The sequence below is a fragment of the Symphodus melops genome, assembly GCF_947650265.1.
Source record: "Symphodus melops genome assembly, chromosome: 2".
In the NCBI taxonomy this organism is placed as follows: Eukaryota; Metazoa; Chordata; class Actinopteri; order Labriformes; family Labridae; genus Symphodus; species Symphodus melops.
Window position 1 is genome coordinate 29,715,938 of NC_136692.1, and position 13,539 is coordinate 29,729,476.

General features: G+C 42.9%; 1 protein-coding gene across 1 annotated transcript; it reads right to left on the reverse strand.

Moving 5' to 3' along the window:
- Positions 1 to 108: 108 nt before the first annotated feature.
- Positions 109 to 7,726, reverse strand: stra6l (STRA6-like). Its single transcript, XM_079338197.1, has 18 exons — positions 7,618 to 7,726; positions 7,350 to 7,425; positions 5,866 to 5,966; positions 5,639 to 5,769; positions 5,430 to 5,550; positions 5,265 to 5,310; positions 4,530 to 4,655; positions 3,972 to 4,045; positions 3,597 to 3,705; positions 3,337 to 3,490; positions 2,930 to 3,005; positions 2,734 to 2,815; positions 2,594 to 2,642; positions 2,388 to 2,505; positions 2,180 to 2,299; positions 1,669 to 1,832; positions 1,133 to 1,276; positions 109 to 531 (listed from the first exon to the last, which is right to left on the reverse strand). The coding sequence occupies exons 1-18, from the start codon at positions 7,644 to 7,646 to the stop codon at positions 290 to 292; spliced, it is 1,962 nt and encodes a 653-aa protein (XP_079194323.1). The 5' UTR covers positions 7,647 to 7,726; the 3' UTR covers positions 109 to 289.
- Between the last annotated feature and the right edge of the window lie 5,813 nt (positions 7,727 to 13,539).

Consider the following 13,539-nt stretch of genomic DNA (forward strand, 5'->3'; position numbering starts at 1 on the left):
TTGTTCAGACTCCAACAACTTCTTGAAATCAAATCCTCCATCGGTGTACGGACGAGGATGAACCCCTCGTCACACTTGTGCAGAATGCCGATCACGTTAATGAAATAAAACCTTCCCAGTCCGATGGAAAGGATAGAATTTTCCTCTGACATTTTTTGTGAGGGAAGTGACTTTATAAAAACAGCCTTTTCAAGAGAGACTAATAGTCCTGCTTTACGGAGCGCCACCCAACATAAACTATAACAAAGCTCACGTTCTCAACAGTCTAACAGTATATGGAAATGTTTCTTCAGCAGTCTTCCGCTGGCGTGATTGTGATCTCCACTGGTGAGCGTGATTCTGCCGGGCGGCTCTGTGTTTGAGAGGCCATGACCCAAGCGTGCACGACTACCTCTGACTGAGGAGAGGAGGATTTCTGAAGTGATGAAGATGAAGCCAGGTGGTGCTTTCTGAGCAGGATCAGGTGAGGGTTCCTCAGCAGCGTATAACACAGCATCCAACGCCTCCTGGCCGGGCTATTCACGGGGGGTTCTAAAAAAAAAAGGTAAAGAGCTAATAAACTGGACATGAAGTCTGGGAGAAAATTTTAATATACGAGGTAATTTAAAGAGGACTTATTATACCGATTTAACTTTTTCAAACAGTCTCCTGTGGTCTAAATGAAACATCTGTGCTGTGCTTTGGTAAATGTATAACATGAATCAAGCAGCAGAGGAGATTTGGGACCCTGTAGAAAACGCTCCATTTGTGTGTGTGTGTCTCTTTAAATGTGATAAAACCAGCTGTGGTCCAAACAAATCCAGAGCGCTCAGGAGCAGAATCTAAAGTTATAAGGAGGACATACTGGCTGCTGCATTGTTGTCAGAGAAGCTTCAACACAGCAGGTTTCCTTCATGATCACTGAGGAAGAGAGCAGCTCTCTGATTGGCTGATTGATCACAGAGGAGGAGAGCGTCATCATCTCACTCAGTAATAGTTTAGTGATTGGTCTTTTAAATGAGAAATAATTTAGCCACAGGCTTAGAACCAGACAGGCTGAAATTGAAACTACAAAAGTTGGCATGATTTGCATAATGTCACTAAAACAGACTGCTATGATTTAGTAAATACTAACACTTGAGACAGGACTGACCGGGTGAGGCGTTGCTGAATGAGGAGTACGCAGACACTGCATGTTTTTCCAGCGTGTTGGAGACCAGCAGCTGGCAGAAACACACCATGACTGGATTGCTATGATAGTGGTCAGCAAAGATCATCCCGATCCAAGTGCTGTAGCCTGAAACATGCAAGAGAAGAAGTGCTGCATTTACAGTTCAGTTCACACAGAGGAAGTGGGTCCTGCATGTGAGATGTTGAGACACACGAGATGTGCCATGTCTTCCATTTAGTGTCCTGATGATTTAATATCATGTATGTCATTCATCCTTCTATAATGGGTTCATAATTTTATCACAGTGTCCCTGATGTGAAATGCTGCCACCTGCTGGACGATGACAAGACAAGCAGACTAAACCTTCCAAACCAGTTCAACTTTGACGATGAGATAAAAGCTTCCTTGTTCTTTCAAATGTTCCACTCAAACTTTTGTGAGGGTCTAAAAAACATTCAGTCCGAGGGTGGATGTTTTATGGTTTGTTTCTCACAGGACACAGTGGAGGTAAAACTCACCAGCATCCATGGTTTCATATCCTCTCTGCATAATAGTCCGGTCGATGCGGGACACCAGCCATGTTCCCACCATGATGCTGAAAAGTAACCTCAGTATGCAAGTGCTGATCCCCATCACCACGTTGTAGAAGAAGAAGAAGTAGTTGAAGCAATCGTACGCCTTCCTGAAAAAAGAGGAGGAGAAAACTTCCGTTTATGTTTGAATGAATGGTCCAATCAGTAAAATATCGACTGAATCAAATGATCAAATCATCTTCCTCTGTGATCATGAAGGAAACATGCTGTGTTGAAGCTTCTCTGACAACAATGCAGCAGCCAGTATGTCCTCCTTCTAACTTTAGATTCTTTACTACTGATTTTTATTTAGACCACAGTACCCATTTTAAACACTAGGTGGCATAGATGCATACTGCTCCTTTAAAGAAAAAAATCCTTGGAGAACAATCTAATGTTCCCCTGATGGTTTTAATGCTCCATATTAAGCTAAAATTGTTTAATGAAATCAACCCACCTGTTGTTGAGAGCCAGAGGCTTCTCTTTATCAGTCGGAGACATTTTGTCCTGAAGGAAGAAGATCTGAACCAGAACGACCTGAAGAATCACCAGGCCGATCACCAGGACGATGGTCAGACTGAACAAAAAAAAACAAAAAAAATCAATCAACCAATTTATCTGCCATCTAATGATAAAGATCCCAACAGAACAGAAGGCAGGCTTACAATATAATCCCCAAGTTTCTGAGCATGCTCAGTGCTTGTCCGTGCTGTATCGGAAGAACCAGCACATAGACGACCAGCAGGGCGAACAAGAAGTGCACAAAATGGACGATGAGGTAGCCTAAAAAGAGAGAATATTAAATCTTTCATCTGGTCTCTGATTCTCTCGTAGTGTAACTGTGATGATGTCAAGAGGATGAAAAGCTTACCCCAGAGTGTAAACGCAATTTGCCAGCCAGAGTATCTTGCAATAGAAGCCTGTGTAAGTTTAACATGGAAACGTTAAGTCTGCTGGTTAAACCTGTTGTACCCGTGTGTGTCTGTGTGTTTATTTGTGGGTGTCACTTACTACGCTGTTAGCAGAGCCGGGGTTGTGGAACTTCTCCGGGAGAAAACCCTTCTGTCCTCTCCACAGTCTCTTCAGGTGTTTCCTACAGCAACATTCGCTCGAAAATTAACTCCAATGAACTCTAAATTAGCTTAATTATTTAAAGTACTTTAATCATGCTTTTTTTAGTCTGTTGTGTTTCTTTATTTGCTCTTACCTGTAACATGCCAAGACATGGAAGGTGTAGGCCACAGAGTTGAGACTAGCAAAGATGGTCGTAGCGAGCCAAGACTCTGGAATAAAATAAAATTTTAAAAACAGTTTGAATCATGAAAGACAGCAAACTACCTGACTTTAGTTTTGGTCTGGATTTGTTTGGACCAGAGAAGGTAGGCGGGGCTTTGAAGGCTGTTTTGGACGCCCCTTGGACGCTGGCTAAACACTGAAGCTACAGTGTCCACCACATGGTGACCTGTAAACTGCAATACCAATTTTAAACACTAGGGGGGGGGGGGGGTCAGAGTTACATACTGCTCTGTTTTACTTTGTAAAGACGTTAACGTGGGGATTTTCTTTGTCTGTTCAAAAGTTAAACTACATTATATTCAAAGCAAATACACTCACTCCTCGCCACGTCGATGAACTCTTCCAGACGTGGTACCATGGCTCCCAGAGCTTCAGTCTGGTTACAGGAAGTAACCAGGTATTTCAGTGTGTTCTTGTACTTAACTACCTGGTCAAAAGCCACATTACTGAGGCTGTAGTCTGCAAGGGTCATCTAAGAGGGAAAACACAGAACAGGAACAACACATGTATAAAGTGTTTCTGTAATGCTTGTGATGAGTCATTTCACATCATCAAACCGAACAGATGTCTTACGGTACCGTATAAAGGCCTATGAGGGATATAATGACAGTGCCGATGATCCGGTTTGGGAACTTGAAGTTTGGGTCCCATTCATAAACTCGTCTCTGGAACCAGCTGAGGGGCTTACTGCAGCACACAAAGAAAGCTGAAAACAACTTCTCTCATATTTGTGTGTTATCGATCTGCAATCAGTTACACAGGACAGACTGGATTTTTTAAATATTCGATAACATGAAACATGCTCTTCGAATAGGAAGCAGTCAAAAAGATGTAAAAATTGCTAACTTGGATGTGCTTTCATTTTTGGAAAAGCAGTTGCCTGCAGAAATAGTGGATCCATGAACAAGCAAAAGAAATAAGTTTCCACAGGTGTGCATGAATGTGTCTTCTACCTCTGTGCAGGTTCTGTCCTCAGCAGGCTCTTCACATGCTGCACCTGGTGTTGGCCTATCAGCTCTTCAGGGTCCTGGGAGAAGATTCAGTACGGTCAGTCACACAAAAACACAAAGTTACAGACGGAGACACGTTTCATTTTTACAGAAATTTAACTTAAACGGACACATCCTTAAAAATCCTACAGCAGTGTTACTGAAAGCATCCTCACCAGCTTGCAATGGTTTACATTCCCTGTCTTTTAAATGTTTTTTTGTTTTTTTTTAATACAAGCTAAGTCGACTGTGATGTCAACGACTCCAAGCACTCTTTTAATCTCTTGGTAGGAAAAACTCTACAGACGCATACACACTGTGTGTTGTCTCTTTAGTCGATTTCATGTTTATGTAACTCGATTGTTCCTTTACTATCCATTCACATCACAAAAGTGGGATTTCTAGTCTTCTAAAATGTTGTTCTCTTTGTGTAGCCAACTACATTTTTCCTCAATGTGGACAAATGAAGTTCTAATCTGTTCGAAACGGAAAAATGATTTTACTGTTTTTATGCACGCTGACCTCTTGTTCCAGTTGCAGATGTATCCGAATGTCTTTCACCAGGATGTAGATAAATCGACCCAGGAGGAAGACAAGGGAGAGGATGCATGGCCACTGGGAGATGAGCTTCTGGTATTTTCCCAGAATCTTTTTTTCCAATCAGTCAAATAAAAACATGGTTATTTTTTTCTATTTCGTACAAAGACTGTAAATATTGATGGACGAAGTCTGGGTGACATCACCCGTCTGTTCCTGCAGGGGGCGCTGCAGTCCCATCATTAACAGTCTCCATACTCTCAGCCTAACTTTGAGTCAAGCTAACGACAGGCTGAGAGCTGGAGCTGAGGCGGGTTTTAAGCCTCCTGACAAACCATTACACGGTGCCCACCTGTCAATCAGGTCAGCTACACGCCTTATTGTGAATAACTCTGATCCTTCATCCAATCAAAACTGATGAGTCATCAATAAAATCAACCCCCGTACAGTGTGTGTCAATCAAAACAGCTTATCAGGCCTGTTTGGTTTTTGAACCAGGCTGTAAACACGTTTTGATAACAGGCTTTTTTGAATGGGTGTGTATGTGACTTCCTGTCCTCCTGCAGCCAGCCTCTAGTGGACAGTCCAGGAACTGCAGAAATGTACACTTCTGCATCAGATTCATTTTTCAACATCAGAGGTTGCTGCTTGTTTGAATACCAATAACATACCAACAGGCCCTCTGCAGCGACACATAAAATCTACCCAGTACTCACCTACCTCACCACTGGGACAGGTGAAAGTATCCCAGACGGTGATTGTGATCCTGCAAACAAGAACCAAAACAAGAAGACATGTCAACGTATTTATTATTATTATTTTTAATGTATTAACACATTTTAGACATAAAGTATGACTGAGTATGAAATGTGATTGAATGTTTACCAGGCCAGAGAGTAGAGTATTCCCAGCACCGCCCCAGGCGTTCGGAAAGGTGTGGACAGGCAGGCAAAGAAAGGGAAATACACCAGGCCCACCTCTAAAGCTCCAATCAGAAACACTATGGCTGAGAACAGACATCAGGAAACATTATCAAGTCTTCTAAGACAGGACTTCTCACAGGTGTGAATCTAGATCTACAGTCTCAAACGTACCTTTGGCCCAGTTGGGGACAATGAAAGGGATGTAACGTTCAGAGAAGAGCAGCAGGACGCTGGACGACACGGCACCAAAAGCAAAGCCATACGACCATCGATTGCTGAGGCTGCCGATAGTATCAAAAGGCCTGGACGCAGAAACAAGAGAATATTAGACACCCATAATGAAAAGGAGCATGCAGTTCGAGGTTCTCTTAACATTCACAGCGCTGTGGTTGACTTACACCACGATGGCAAATCGTCCCCTCAGGAAGGGCAGCCTGTGGTCGATGGTCAGCCTCTGCACTCTTTTCTGCAGGACTGAGAGAACCCCGGTGATGAGCACCTAAGAGACAATAAACTACGGATGTAAAGACTTCTCATGATGCAGTCAAAAGGTGTAAAATAAATACAGGACGATTCAAATCAATGAAACACAAACACAACTCCAATACTCTTTATCCCCAGCACAGGGCGCTACTTGCATCAGGCTCCTCTCGAAGTGAGTAGCTGAAGACGAGAGGCATACAGACAAGGCAGGTGAAGACTTCAGACAGGACCACTTTGTCAAGAAAACCACTTTATTACAGTTATTAATATTTGGCGGTATGCTCTGTTCAGGGACCATGAAAGGCAAAGGCAGGTAGAGAAGCAGCAAAGCCAAACAGAGCAAGCACCAATGACAAGCTCAACTTTGATGAAGTCAGAGCAGTATACTGGAAGGAGCTGAGGTTGTGAATGCAGCTTGCAGAGGGAGCAGTTTAAATAAGGCGGCATAAATACTGTTTGGCCCAAAGGATGCTGTGAAGCAAATCAGCTGATGAGGATTGCTTGAGATCAGCTGTTACCAAAAACTTTGCATGATCTTAGAGTGTGACTCCGTGGCCTGCCTGAATTAACACTGTGCTTATACAAACATTACAAATGATCCACTTTAAGCATTTTGAATTTGTCACTTTTCCTTCCATACACAAACAGGGTTAAAGTCCTTCCAGGGTGAAGGTGTTCAGAAACTCTGTTTAAGGTGTGCGCCGGTTTCTCCTCCGTTTGACGTCATCATGGGACGTCCGTGCAATGGCAGACGTAATCAAACTAGTGCCGGGGTTAACGTTGCTAACTTTTGCATGCTCACACATACAGACACAGCTATACTCTCCCACTGTGGTGACAAGCAGAGACACATGAAAGCACAGCTTTGTAAATGAAATGCTCAGTAGAGGAATGGCCTAATGCCAAACCATGACAGCTGTAAGAGAGCGTTTTTCTTTTTCATGTAGACAAAGATGTTTTTAGGAACTTAACGTGTGTGGACAGGATTTTTTTTACCCGCTAATGTGTGGACTCTTGAGACAGAGGACTCCTCTCTGTGCTCGTCCTCTTAGATCTTAGTTCTGAACCGCGTCCTGTTACAGAGACTACAACAATTCCCTGGCTTTCCTCTGATGCACTCGTTCGCTTTTGCAGGTCAAAAAGAGGAGTCATTTTCTTTTTCTGACTGTGTATACCCAGATTAAAACTCCTCACAGGAGCTTTCAATATAATGAAAAGCGTAAAAATATATTCCTTGTCTAAGTACGCTTTGAAGAGAGAGTTTTCACTGCACAGCAACCATAAAGAAAGTCACTGTATCACAAGGAAGTTATGGCAGCCTTATCAGTGTGTTAACAGTCTTGTCCAACCTGTAGCCTATATATTGTTTTTTAACGGATAATCAGGTGAGAAACCTTACTGCAGGTATGAGTGAAAAATGCAGGAAGAGGTCGATAGAGATCCCATTCTGACAGTCCTCCTGAATGGTGGAGACCCTGCAGAAGAAACAGAAAAAGCTGAGTCTACTCAACTTAAAGAAACTGTACGATAGGAAGAAGAGCATGGTGAGAGAAATGAGGGGTCATAAGTTCATTCAGTGCTGGTCTACTTTAGCTCTTTAATGTTAGTATAAGGTAGTTAAGTCTAAACTCTACATGATCATAAAACACTGTGCTCTCCGTACTCACTCATGATCGGCTCGGCTCGTTCTTATCATCGTCTGTGAGTCAGTTCACTGACGTCTTCAAAGCTTCCAGTCTGCTCGACCGTTAAGATAAAGGAAGTGACTGATAGCTGACCACTTCTCCGTTTCCGGGTTTCAATCAGGTGACTCACACATCTGTCCCTTTTTTTATGTTCCCTGTCTCTTCCTTCTACTGCCTGACTGTTTTTTTTATTTCCCATGCATTTGCTCGAGCTCTCTCTTGTTTGTTTTAACCAAACACACACACACACACACCTGAACTTTATTGACCACTGTGTTACTCAGTGTACAGAGTGTAAACATGAGTCCCTCTCTGCAGAGATAAGCAGGCGGTCATTCACCTCCAGAGAATTTTGTTTTCAGAATTTATTACATTAAAGGTGCAGAGAGGAAGTGTTAGTTTGCATCAACTTTGGCGCCCCCCCGTGGACAAAGCAGTTGATGTTATCTCTGCAGTCATGTGTAGGTCAAGTTTTCTTCAAGAACATTTGAATTTCCCTCGGGATCAATAAAGTATCTATCTATCTATCTATCTATCTATTTCCTCTGCTGATCAGAGTGCAAAAAAACTGCAGTTCCTCGAGTGTCCACTTGAGGATGCCATGTTGAAATGCCCCTGTTTAAAACATAATTTAACATGTTAACAGCCTGGTACAGATTTTACAGAGGTTAAGTTATGCATGCAGTTGCATAATTAGGGGTGGAGTCAGTTGGTGGTTATTTGTCAGGTGGTGGCTGAAGGCCCGCCTCAGCTTGGAGCGTGTACGTTAAGCTGAAGTGAGTCAGCATTCCCAACCATCATTGTTGGGCTTCAAACTCAACTCAACTTCAGAAACCACTGGGTGATGTAACTGAGACTACGTCCATGTTTCATGCATTAATCTGTTTTCTCTGAAAACTATTAAATCTTTTTTTCGATCGTTTTCAATGAGGAGAGAGCGTTCATAAAGCGTCCGTTTGGAGATTAAAAAAACGAGGCATCTGTCCAGCGTCTGTTTCCTGAAGTACTCCACCTTTTCGGCGAGGCCGGTGTGGTCAACAGGCTGTCGTCTGTGTGCAGTATCTCACTTCTTAAATTAAAAATGACAAAATATGAATAATCCATCCTGTTGCTGATAGTCTCGTTGGCTTTTGTATGTGGTAGAAGGCACTAGTATTGATTTCAGGTTGATTTATTACCAGCTCAAAACTCCTCACAGGAGCTTCTAACCTTCTTCTTTAACATCATTCAAACAATAGATCCAATTGTTCATCCTTTCCTGGATTATTTCTCTTTCTTGCATCAGTGTAAAAGAATCCAGTCAAGTTATCACATGTTGGACTTTATGAGACTCAGATTTCATTGATAAAAACAAATAAAACATAACAACAAAAAGGCAAAGTCATTCACTTATTGAAGTTTATTCATCACTACGATGACAAACCGGGGCTGAGTTTTGTCATTTCACAGATCCATCCGTGGAGATGATCAGTTCTTGATCCCAGGTTGGCAATTGCTCTGATCGCTGACGAACAGGATCTTCCTGAGCCGTCTGTTTGGAGAATCAGATCACAGAGATCAGTCTGTAATTCATTCTGTCTATCTGGGTGTTTGTGTCTTATTCTTTAGGGAGAGAGAAGTCTTGAAAAATGGCTGATTGTTATGACAAACTGAATAGTGGACGGGAGAGGAATTATTCATTACTGGAAGATGATAGACAAATCTGATGACCAAGAATACAACATAACTCTACACCGACTAAAGAAATCCTCTTTGATGGCTTTAAAGGAGCAGTATGTAACTCTGACACCTAGTGTTTAAAATGGGTACAGCAGTCAACATTATAGAGCGCTGTGTCTCCCCACTACAAATATTTTCTATGGTGTTTTCTTAACCTACGAGGGTTGGGCACTTTGTGTGCGCGACACGTACAAAAATACAACAATCATTATTTTACTCTTTAAATTCCTCCACCACTAGAGGGTGCCAGAGGTGCTTTCTCCTCAGCTGAAGTTTAACGTGCAGGCGATATTAATGTACTGAAAGAGCAGCTCTGTCGACTTACTGCATTTCGCCACACAAGGCGCACTCGTTGGGGTAAATTTGTCCGTCGCTGCCACACACGGGGTCATAGTTCATGGGGCACATTAAGTTCTCCCCTGTTATATCACATTCAATCTGCCAGAACACAAAATAAACAACACACATGACAGAAGTGAATTTTCAAAACAGCTTCAAAACAAGTCATTTGGACTATTTGTTCATTCATGCGTGTGAAACCCACCCATCTTGGGGGATCTCTTGTCTTGGCCTCTGTAAAGAGAGAAAAACATGAATAAAACCATTAATGATGTACTCCAAGAACCTACATGCAAATATACAATAAACACAAAAGCATAAAGCTAAACTTGGAACCCAGAGATAATGGTCACATGACGTGGTGCTGCATCAAAGTTTCAGTCTGGTATTTAAATCATCCCAGTGGATGCACTTTGTTGATCCGATGGCGTTCAAGCTGGCTAATATGACGGATGTGGACGCAGGGGATAAAGCTGGTTCTAAAATGAAGATGAACCTTGGGTTAGCTTTCACCCCCAGACGTGGAGCTGGTCCTCTTCCTGTTGGACAGGCAGGTGCCAAACACCGGCGGTTAGCGTGTGGTAGCTTGCAGTGTGTTTGTACAGCAGTAAATGTAAACACATGGGTCCAGGAGGAGGGGCCACGTTTGAATGGTGTTGGGTCCAGCCAGGATGACAAAGTTCAGGCTGTGTCCCTTTGGAGAACCATGACAAAAGACTCTTTATCCCAGCATGCCTTGCAGGTACTCCCAGAAGGCTTTGCCACACCTAACACATAGGTGTGAAGTTTGGGAGGGATAAAACCGGTTGTCTCCAATTGTTCACTCTCTTTCACACGTCGTCTGGCGACGTCCGGAGATACCCCTCTGCTTCCTGTTTCACAGCACGCTTCTCTTTGTTCAAAAGTTTTGGCACACAGCTAACCAAAGGCCTTGAAGTATACCGACATCCTGAATTCCGATCTTAGATCATCCATTTGAACGCATCTCCAAGAAGAGCGTCTTATTTCTCCCGTATTAAAACGGTATTGAGAGAGGTCTCGTTCCGTCCTGTAAAGAAAGGACATCCACGGAGATCACCTCGCTCGACGGAGGACACCACGGCCCTGCTCAACCCCTTGGACGCGCCGCCATCACCATACAACTGCAGGGAGACGGCTAAAGACCGTCCCAAGGACCCCTTTGATTCCTTCATCAACCGCGGACAAACGGTTACAAGTGAGGCTTAGCTAGGTCTGGGCAGTTAGATATAGAGAGTGTGTTTAATAACTGAGTTATTATTGTGAAACGGTGATATTATTTGCTTGGTGTTTGACCACTGTGTCTTAGGTTTTATGAGAGTTAAACCTCTTTTGTTTTCTTTATTTGTGCCGCGGCGTCCCGTGTATTTCTCTGTGAACTCTCGCGTCATAACCGGGTAATAGACTCATTATCAGAAAATATACAAATCCGGCCACTGGCTTCTGGTAGTGAAGTTAACTATGCTCTGAGTTGTGCGTGAGTTCCAGGCTGAGATTGAGCTTTCGAGGTGAAAACCCCAACAATGGTGTGTTTACAAACTGCAACAAAAAAATGCTGCTAAATCCTGAACCTTTTTTTCAGCACTCTAAATCACAAAGTGCACATCATAAACTGTTTGAGATGGACAACACACTTTAACATCCTCCGGCTGTACAAAGACATCCCTGTGCGCGTGCTGACATATTCTACATTTAGAGCCGGAGTCTGCAGGAGGGATCAGCTGGAAAAGCAGTGATTTTGTGCTAGTGTGCTAAAATATGGACTTTTCCATGATCAATAATGTAATGTTGTTGAAAGATCCCAGACGATTCACCTTACCACACCGGTCTGAAGCAAGGGAGACTGCTCATTGGCAACAGCTGAAAGCTCGGCTGACACTTTGACCCCCTCACAGGAGAATTTCAACTCAAGCTGAGTTCAGGCTGAACTCAGCCTGTATTTCATCAATTATGTTATTATAAAATAAAAGGAAACCTTCCATTGTAAGGACTTTCCAACAAAAACCCTTTTCCTTTTAGATCTTATATTTTTCTCTTGTTGGACCACGACGGACCAAAGGGAAAAGGTACACAAAAGGTAAGAAGCTTTTTGTCCCCATTGTTCCAATACCAGAGAGGAAAACATAGACTGGGGAGGGACACTCCGCTTTAAAGTGCTTAGGACCCACTAGGGTGTGAGAGACCCAAGGAGAGTCCCCTCCAGGTAACGGCTGCGAAGGAGGCCTTTCCAGTATTAACAGCCTATGATCTGACCATAGAGGGGAATGACTTGAAAACTGTAATAACTCAATAACTTTAAAGGTATAAAATCTGAATAAACTGTGGATTTCTTTAACCGCTCCTAATAACCAATAGTGATGTTCTAGTTCAAGGCAGCAGCGATATCTTTATGAAAGGCAGTTATTGGTCCTCCTGACGAGATTCACACTCGGCCCAGACCAAGCAATCAAAGTGAGGCAGGGTCGAGGTTTCAAGGTCAAGTAGTACATAAGAGCAACAAACTAGGATATTAAAATAATTCCTAAAAACGCCAACTGCTTAGCTGAGATCCCCGCGCTCTCGCAACAATGTCATTCTCCTGAATCTGAGAAGGTAAAAAAATGTGATTTTATCCACACAAGTTATGAAATTAATGATTTTCTGGTGTAGTGATCAGCGTGATAAAAAGTTAAACAACGTCTTCTTTGAGAACATTTAGTAAAAGTCAATAACATATGCAACCTCCTGAGTGTATTCATGTGTTACCTGCAGCCACACAGAAGAGCAGGAGTCCCAGAAAAACAACTCGCCCGATCATGGTGCCTGTGGTCGAGTATCTCAGAGTGACAGGAGCGTCTGAGTTCATCTTTTTATTGGCAGGGTCTTTGTGAGTTGGAGGGGTGTGTCTGTGTGCTTTGGAACATGGCGAGTTGCAGTGGCCGTGGGTTTTAATCCAGCCATGACCTTTTGCTGCATGTCCTCCACAAAATCTCTGCTCCCAACACTTCCTGTTTCCCTTCAGCCGTCCTTTCTAATAAAGGCAGAAATGGCCCAAAAAAGAATACATCTTTAATTGACCAGAACACAGCTTCAGTTCAGCTACAAACTTCTTCACACAAACTTATGTTAGCTGTCTGCTCGTGGTGATTCCAGAGTCTGGTGGGGCCCTGGGCAAAACTCAATTGAGGGGCCCCACACACCAATGTTCATCACATTCATGTCTGCCAGCCAGCGCTAACTCCTCTCCATTTTTTTCCTGTTTTTTTTTTTGATAATTCCTCTTCATTTTACTGTCTTTACTTTGATTGACAAACTTTTTTTTTTACACCAATAGTGTAGGTAAGTGCTGTCAGATGGGCCCCTGAGAGAGGTTTCCTCCTGTCATTGCAAAATGTGCACATATAGGATATTGCTTTGGTTTAAGTTTGTGAACCCTCATGGGGCCCTTACTGGTCTGGGGCCCTTATTGGTCTGGGGCCCCAAGCAGTTGCCTACCTGGCCTGTGGACAAGAGGCGCCTCTGGTTCTGACGTCTGTTTGGTTCTGCTCGAGGTTTCTACCTCGTAAAGGATGTTTTTTTCCCTCTCCACTGTAAGTTTACTAAATATCGCTCATGATGGATTCATGTTGGGTTTTTGCAGGTAAGAATGGGGAAGGTCTTTTACCTGCATTTTTGTAAAGCGTCTTGACAAAACATTTGTTATCGAACAATGATATCAGGAGTAATTTATTAAAACAGCTGGTTAATACTTAAAAAGGTAAACTGATCATAATAACGTGCAGAAGAAGAAAAAAAGTCTCCACCTTAGTAGTGTCCTATATTTCTTTATTTCTTTACTCCCCTTATCTC